Below are 9285 nucleotides of genomic sequence, written 5' to 3'. Positions count from 1 at the left end.
GGGTCAAGTGCTACCGAGATATGATACGCGCAAACAACTAATATGGCAAACGTAATCATCCGTTATGTAAGTTAATTTCCATTGTTATCAATTAAATCTCATCTAGTAATGTAAGTTAAATGTATGAAAAATTAAACAAATAATGAATAAGTTAGATAAGGAAGCAAGGCTTTTTGATAGTCGGGGAGTTTTGGGATATTTCAGGAAGTTATATTTAAACATTTATTGCACAAAACAAAAATATACTGTCAGGGTAATCACGAAAATGGTAATCTAAATAAGATTAATATCCTGCAAAAACTTTAGTTATATTTGCATTAGTTGAATGTTTTCTCCCACCTTTAAATTAAAGATTGTTTATTTTTCACACTCCTGTAGCGTAACGTAGTAAACAACAATGTCAGTTGTTTATGTTTAAGTTAATGTATTAAAATTTGTTATATAAGCTGCTATTACGAAATGTAAGGAAAATATTTTAATAAATGCTATGATGCCATAGACTATAGACTTCTTTTTATTATCATAATAATAGAAAGAAGTCTCTTTCTATTATCATAATAATAGAAAGAAGGCTCGTGTCATATGACAGAGTCCAGTATGAGCAAATGTATGGGCGTGTATTTTTGAAAAAGCAACCTAAATAATTCACAAGGTGTTTTCATAAAATCTAGTTATTATACTTGACTTATAGAAAGTCAAAGTTCTTGAACTATTTATCAATAGGTGAATCGTGTCTAAAATCAGTCACTTATCACGTGATTTTTATAACTACATTTCTCCAATACTATGCTTATGTCATTTCTTGTTTAGTGCAACTCGATTAAATAGCTTTCCCTTAAAATACGAATACTAATAAAAATATTTACTACAAAGCAATTTTGAAAATAGACAAATATTTCATGTAGTGTAAATCTCTTTTCTTGTTTTTGTGTTTTTTTCGTTGTATTTTTCATGGCGTCTAAACAGGAAGAATGGATTACAGTAGCTAATGAGCGTGCTTTACAGAAAAAAACGCATGTTAGTTTTCCCCAGCTTAAATATCCCTCTTTAAGAGACGGGGGTTTCAAGGATCCACTACAATGGCTCACTGGAAAAGCCTTAGACGACGGCGCAGAAGGATTATGGCGAATACACGACAAACTTTACGACTTTACAAGTTTCATGAAGAATCATCCCGGAGGTGAAGAGTGGCTTGAACTTACTAAGGTATACCATTTGCGAGTTTCATATAAACTTCGCGTTCATTTCAGTACTCATTCTGAGCTCTTCTGCTAAAAGATATATTTTAATTCAGGGAACGGATATAACTGAAGCTTTTGAATCGCATCATTTGAATCCGTCAACGGAGAGACTCCTTTGTAAATTCTATATACGAGACGCCCAAATGCCGAGAAATTCTCCATTCACGTTCAAAGAAGATGGTTTTTACAAAACGTTGAAACAGGCCGTTTATAAAGAATTAAAAAACGTGCCAATTGAGTCTTACAAGACTGCGGATAGGATAACGGATGGATTGCTCGTGATTCTCTTGTGCAGTTCGAGTGTAGCAAGTTCTGCTACAAACTATTGGTTGGCGTTGTTTTGGAGGTTCGTCGCTGCAATAAGTTTAACGTTGTTAACTGTTACATGTCATAACTACATCCATAGACGGACAAATTGGAGGATGTACTTGTTCAACCTGAGCATGTGGTCTTACCGGTAAGCTTTCATAAGATATGCGAGTGATGTGTTAATTTAGTATTAACGAATATATTAAGTAGTATTGCTTTTAATTCTTATCAGTATTTCTATTTGAAATATCAAAGTTCAAGCGTTGAATCGTCGTGAACTATTGGTTCTTGTCCAAATATTTTTAAGTCAATATATCTTTCAGCGATTTTCGCGTATCCCACGTTCTTTCACACCATCTATACACAAACACGCTAATGGATGCAGAGCTAAGCATCCTTGAGCCAGTCTTAATCTACAACCCAAGGGCGGATAAACCACTGCACGCCAAGATTGGATTTATTACGCAATATATTTTTTTCCCATTCTTATTTTTGATCAGCTTTATGAAAAGGTAATGCTATCAGATGTTAATGGCATGTTTTCTTAAACTTAAGTCCATGTTACAATACTTAATTCTTGTAATCTCAGTCTGTTTTCTAAGAATTAAAAAATTATAAAATAAAAATAGTAAATATGACCTAACTAATCTAATTTCGATAAAAATTTGCGGGATAATTAACAAATACAAGGTAATGTTGTTATTTCTTTAATCTTTATTGTTTAATTCCTAGTCATATTATATACAATAACACTCGAAAAATTTGTAGTCATGGTGATGAGTTGAATACATAAGTCACAGGTTATGTAATAAAAAGCTGATAATATTACAAAAATAACTCTTTGATTATAGTAATATTTTTTTATTTTATATTAAAACTAGCTGCACGCCCTGGCTCCGCCCGGGTTGTCATTTATCGTAATTAAAATTATTTAAACTATACTATCTCTCAAGTTGGATCGAACTGCACATGGTGTGCGAATTTTATTATAATCGGTTAAGTGGTTTAGGAGTCCATTGAGGACAAACATTGTGACACGAGATTTATATATATTAAGATAATATAACCAATTATTATCAATTACAGGTTGTATTAAATTGATTGCGAGTTTGTTATTAATAAATTAAAATCAATAAAATCAATCAGCATAAATGAAATGAACATCACTAATTCAGTTTGTTAGCAGATGTGGGACAGATGGGCCAACCCAAAGACAATGTTATCCTTTTTTCGTGGTCGCCTATAATTTTCTTTTCAGATTTTTGAGCGCGTTCCTTCGTCGAGGATTCTTCAGAACGCATTATCGTTGGCATGACGCCATAGGCTTTACCCTGCCTTTTATCATGTTGCTTACAAGTGGTGCTTCCTGCTTCCATGTGTTGTATACATGGATTTGGATCAATTGTACCGGCAGCCTTTTGTTTTTCATCATTGCTGTTAACGCTGCACATCATCATCCTGACGCTATTAAGGACGGTGACCAGCCTAGGTAATATTGTATTGATTATTTGATTCTATCTACCGTGATAATAATAATATTACGCTCGAAATAATTGGGTAAATGTACTTTAAGTTCATTTATTAAAGATACGATTCGCTTTTTATTATACTAGGCCTTGTTTGTGCATATTTATTGTAGTATCATCATTATCATCAGCCCATATATGTTCCCACTGATGGAACACAGGCCTCCTATGAGCGTTTAAAAAAAAAATGAAAAAACCCTCTTTGTAGTATAATTGTAATGATATTATTACCCGTAGGTACATCGTAAGATTATACTTAATTATATTATATGAATCGTTTCTACTTCTTTCAGAGTAAAGTTCTTATAATGATGCTTCTATCATCCGAATCAAGAAAAATATTAGTTTTTTTCATATGTATTAGAAAATGTATTGTAAAAGTACAAACCAATTTCAAGCTTCACATGAAATATGCGTATACGTTTATGAATTGCACCAATCGTCGTACAATTTTTGTGTAGCCATAGAAAACCCATTGAAACGCTAGCGAGCGTATTCAAAGAGTTTTCATATAGAACGCATTAAGACTGAGCGTGGTAACGTGAAGACTAAGATATATTATGCAAAAAGATGTTTATAAGTTCATTCAAACATTTTCGTTTATTATTTCTTGTCGAAAATTCAGCGCTATTCCATAATGTCAACAATACAACGTAAAAAGCAAGAAGATAGTAACAATTATAATACCCACTCTTATTATCATGTACGAGTATATTGATTATCAAAGATATAGTTAAAATTTCAATAAGAAACACTCGTGTCGTGTTAATGATAGTTAATTAAAGTTATATATGAAGTAAGCTTAATTAATATCTAAAACTAGATCAGTAAAAGTAATATTTATAAGCAAATAGTCGGTATTTATATAAAATGTGTATTATTTTCAGCAACGAAACACCGGATTGGGGCGAGCATCAAGTCGAAGCCCTTCTAGACCGCAAGGATATAAACAGTAACACATTCGCTGTAATTACTCTTTTCGGTGACCATGCCCTACATCACATGTTCCCAACACTCGATCACGGTGATTTAAAATATTTACATCCAATATTTTTGGACCTCTGTGAAAAATATCAAGCCAATTACAGAGCCTCCACGCAATTCCAGTTAGTCGTTGGACAGATTAAAGAAAATTTTCGCACGAAATTTAAAACACGTGACGAAAGAAAAGGCAAATAAGTTTGAAATTGTTTCATTAGTTTAAAAGAAGAATGAAAGTTAAAATAGATCAAATCATAAATATGGCAACTACAATAAAAAAATAAATAATTTAGTAAATAGATATTTTTTCCCTTATATTGTTTTTTCTAAATTCTGAATTAATAAAGTTACTTAAAGCTTTAGCTGTAAATGCACATAAACAATGAATATCTAGTGACGACCTTTTTATTTATTCCTTATTCTGAACTGAAAAAAAATAGATTTAAATAAATCCTTTTTGGAAAATTTGTGTCCTCATTAATTTCTCAAATAATAATTTTTTTTTCGGAAAATTGATAAATGGCGTTTACATTTTTACATATCAATACGTAGATAAATTTCTTCAAATATTTATATAATTATTCCCACACGACAGATCACATAACATCTTTACATCCATCCAAAATAAACTTTCAAAATTGATATATTACATTAGTGTGAACACACAGGCTCCCAACTTTAACGCATTAATTACGTCTGTAATATTTCTTAATTAATATTTTCCATATAGCGTCTAAACTCCATTGTTATGGAGGAGTTGAATTATCTTCAGATCATAGCAATTTGTTTTCCGTAAATTGCCTATTCATCTTCACATGAGTTGAACATAAAGGGTGGAATATCGCACGCGGACTCTCTAGATAAATATCTCAAACCATTAGCGGTTATATTAAGCGGAGACATTTTTTACCAAGATTTTTTCATAACATTGATTTCGTAATTGCTCCTTCGCTTGAGAAAAACAATAACATGGTAAAATGGTTGTGATTTCTACAGACCACTTATGTTAATAAAAATAATTTGAACGATCGAGACTTTGATATCATAGCAATGAAAATATCCTTTATTTATATCTTTAATAATATAAGAATGAATCCCTATTTCCCTTGGTCACACCATCACGCGTGAACCGATTTCAAAAATTCTTTCACCATTAGAAAGCTGCAGTTATACTGAGCGACATAGGCTATATAAGTACCATGGGTGAAATCGGGGCGAACAGCTAGTATTTAATAACATGGATAAATATATATATTTATATCCTTACCCGTATTTTACTCTGTGCACTTAATGTGAAAAGCAGTTCTTTGTGCCTTTGTATGCGCGGAATTTCCTTTGCACACTCCATTCTTTTAATTCCTCACGAAATATATATTTAAAGAGATGAATTATGCCAACAATATGGTATTGTTATACACATAAATTAATATACATGTGCTGTGTAGCCAAATTAAGATGATATATTAGTTTTTAATAAACAATAGAATTTACAGAAAATTTTGAAAGGTGAATTTTAGGAATACTAACCATTTTCATCGTATGAATGTGAAGGTAGTCCCAAATATTTTTAATTTAAATGAAAAAAATTACATTCATAAATTGCAGCGTTTTATTTGATTAGTTTTGTATGTTTAAGAGATTAAAAGAAGAATTCCTTCTTAAATATTCACACATTTTAGTCTAGGTATAATAATTATCGTATATACATTTTCGATATATTACTATAATAGCAAAACAACTCAACATTTAGTATACCAACATTTTAATTTTGATATGACAAAAGTGTATATTTTATATACTAATAATATTTTTCGCCGTGCAATTAATTGAAGCCTCCCGCTATTAAGACCCTAAATCTTAAACGAGTAAAGGTTGACCTAGCCTTCGTATATGAAAGGTTTCACATTTACACGCTTTAAAACGAATGGAATTAAACTCTCGCATAGAAAATCGACAGCTTATTGGAAAGATAAAAATGTTTTACTGATCATTATCTTACACACTAAATACAATTTGAATAATAAACTTACGAAAGCTTATAACAAAGATGAAAATGTTTTTATGATTTTATTAACCGCTAAACATAATTATGATAAACTCAAAACTGATAACTCTTTTATCATGTTAACTTTCGAGTTTACAAAGTAATTTTTAAAACAACTGCCGTTTCGGAATGTATTGCCTATAAACTTGATTATTTGATAGTAAAGATATTAACTATACGAGTACAAAAAACAGAATTAAAATTTGCCTACTAACAACTGCCATGTTGATTTAAGAATTTTATCATTCCGCTCATTTTTATCACGAAGATATTCGTTGTTATGCTGAACAACATTTTTCATAAAAATTTCACAAATGATTTAAAATTATTAGCAGTAACTAGGGATCGCGGGTGGCCAAGTGGTTAGGCGTGGCGATAGGAGCAGATTCGAATCCCGCCAAATGATCCGAATATCTCATCATTAATACGAGAAATAAGTATAAACTAATAAACTGTTCCTTCAGACTGTCGAAAACTAACAAATCTTTCCTCAGTAACTCAGTTCGATTTTATAACAGACTACCCAAAGATATAATAAATTTACCAGAACACAAATTTAGAAAACATATAAAGTGTACTCTCATTTCTAAAGCCTACTATAAAATTGACGAATTTGTTAATGATATGAATATTGAATGGAAATTGTAATAATTAATTGAGAATTGTATTTTATTTATTTTTAAGGTTATTATTATTTTTAAGTAATATTTTTGATATATTGTTGTATTGACGTTCGTAAGTGCCCCTTAGGGGTTTAAATCGAAATAAATAATTTTGACTTTGACTTTTACTTTGACTTTATCACTATTAATTTAAATTTTTAGAACATGAATTTTGGTTGGCGTGCATTAACAGTTAATTCTGATAGGAAACTCTTGTACAAGAACAGTTGATTAAACTAAATTTTGTACTATATTACTATATTTTATGCTACATAATCTAATAGTTATGCAGAGCATACACTAACTAACTCTGTAAATATGATCCGTAAGTAATTCTACTTATTTGGTTTATTACAAGTCCCGTCTATTACAAGTTATAATGTTTATTGAAGTATATAATACTAAACTTGTAATAGAAAATAAATTTAGTTTGTCGGAAGTACGTATAGTGGGTGTAAAATATAAATAGACTATCATGTACTAGTAAAAGACGCTCTTGGTATTAACTTGTAGGAAATAAAAATAACAAATGAAGAACGTATGTTACACAGTCAATGAATGAGTTTATTTTTGAAACGAATCTTTTGAACATACTGATATTCCAATCTTCCTTGTGATATAGTTTAGTTACAATTATAGATCTGCCTACCCTAAAAATAGAATTTCTTACGGTATAGATCTACCAGCAATCAAATCTTTTGGTGAATTTTTACTCTTTTATTGTTAACTATATATACGACTGTGTCTATCCACTTACATATTCACAAGGATCTTCAAAATAGAACAGATTACGCCTTTCCTATGTAACCTATTTTGGGAAAATGTAAATTTATACCACAAACTGTCTTCCTACCCATTTACATAAATTGAATGTGTATTTTATGTATAGACATTAAATGTTTTGTACGGATCTTCATTGATTGGCGTTATGTTGGAGTCTGTTTTCTCCAATTTTTGTGTAACGCTACCCGGGTATACACTTGCACTCGATTGCCCGGAAGAGATGTCTCTAGACATAAGGCCGCCTATTCAGCAATTTGTATGCGTAGTATTTTCTTTCGTTGTGCACGATAAATCATTTCTCAATTTCATTAATTAATTCAAAACCATTTAAACAATGGCTGTATTTTGTTTATGTTTCTTACTCGATAACTATGTACTTATTACGATTTTATACTACCAACAAAAGTTTCTTTTTTCACTGAAGGCCTGGCTTAAGCTATATATATATATATATATATAGATATATCATCAATTCATATACCATATAAAAGTAAAACAAATGCAAATGACCCAAAACAAAGCGATCAATCACAACCACATGCCGATCCATGCACGTTACCCACGTAATTACTATTCCAAAGTTTTAATTACGTAAATGTGAAAATTGGAGTCAGGGTCATAATATGCTATTATAATGATGATTTTCCTTTATTCCAATAAAATACTGATATGCCTTTTACAGCTTTTGCTCGTTTCAGTGCTTCCTGGTATATTATTTAAGCATATCTGGTTAAGAAATCAAGTAATGTATCAAAATGCATATCAAAAAAGTTCATGACCGAAAGAGTAGAAGAAATACGATTACTATGGCGGGATCACGAGTGGCCGAGAGGCTAGGCGTTGCTACGGTTAGGCAAAAAATGCGGGTTCGAATCTCGCTTCGCTATCAAATTTTTTCTATTCTTTCAAAATTTCTCAATTTCAAATAGGTTAAGACAAATTTCAACAAGCGGCGCAATCGGCCCTATAGCTCTAGTAAGTGCTTAGTTCTGTCGACATTCTCGAATTTCTTTTTTATTAGAACGTTGATTTATTTTTCAAATAGTATGTTATCTTATTTGTAGCTAATAAACTTCAATTAATTGCGTTTTTCTCAATTAATAATTAGTGAAACTTACAATTTTTTTTAAAGTGATGACCTTTTATGGCAAGGTGAACCGCTTTGTAGCTTAACGCGTTACCCGCTTACCCGTTACCCGTTACCCGCTTACCCGTTACCCGCTTACCCGTTACCCGTTACCCGTTACCCGTTACCCGTTACCCGTTACCCGTTACCCGTTACCCGTTACCCGTTACCCGTTACCCGTTACCCGTTACCCGTTACCCGTTACCCGTTACCCGTTACCCGTTACCCGTTACCCGTTACCCGTTACCCGTTACCCGTTGCGTTACCCGTTACGCATTCCTCTTTCAATCACACATGTGGTAAGATTTCTGTTGTGTGACCCTAGAAGCACATCTACTTTTTAAATTAAAATAAAACAGACCAGATGCATCTGAGCTGGCGGTTCGCCTGATTGTAAGCGACCATCACCGCCAACAACATTCGCAGAGGTAAATTCCTATCTACCATAGCAGGCCTTTACCATATCGCCACTGCTACAATCCTCTATTACAGGTAAATAGCTGTTTTGCAATAAAATACAATTCCAATATAAGTCGACCCCGAGTGCGGATGTAAAAACAAACAGAACCGCTGAAGTTCACTTAATTAAACCCGACTAAAAGTTTCAAAGAAT

General features: G+C 31.9%; 1 protein-coding gene across 1 annotated transcript; it reads left to right on the top strand.

Annotated features, from left to right (window-relative positions):
* The first annotated feature begins 884 nt into the window (after positions 1–884).
* On the top strand, positions 885–4255 carry LOC119838274 (cytochrome b5-related protein-like). Its single transcript, XM_038364142.1, has 5 exons — positions 885–1206; positions 1295–1698; positions 1874–2062; positions 2809–3039; positions 3964–4255. The coding sequence occupies exons 1-5, from the start codon at positions 952–954 to the stop codon at positions 4253–4255; spliced, it is 1371 nt and encodes a 456-aa protein (XP_038220070.1). The 5' UTR covers positions 885–951.
* Positions 4256–9285: the final 5030 nt, after the last annotated feature.

Source organism: Zerene cesonia, unplaced genomic scaffold, assembly GCF_012273895.1.
Source record: "Zerene cesonia ecotype Mississippi unplaced genomic scaffold, Zerene_cesonia_1.1 Zces_u002, whole genome shotgun sequence".
Lineage (NCBI taxonomy): Eukaryota > Metazoa > Arthropoda > Insecta > Lepidoptera > Pieridae > Zerene > Zerene cesonia.
Note: the sequence above shows the minus strand (reverse complement) of the source record. Positions and strands in the feature narration are given on the sequence as shown.

Coding starts and splice junctions, on each gene's coding strand:
- LOC119838274 (XM_038364142.1), top strand. CDS start 952: ATGGCGTCTAAACAGGAAGAATGGATTACAGTAGCTAATGAGCGTGCT. Junction 1,699..1,873: donor CTGAGCATGTGGTCTTACCG/GTAAGCTTTCAT, acceptor TATATCTTTCAG/CGATTTTCGCGTATCCCACG. Junction 3,040..3,963: donor AAGGACGGTGACCAGCCTAG/GTAATATTGTAT, acceptor TATTATTTTCAG/CAACGAAACACCGGATTGGG.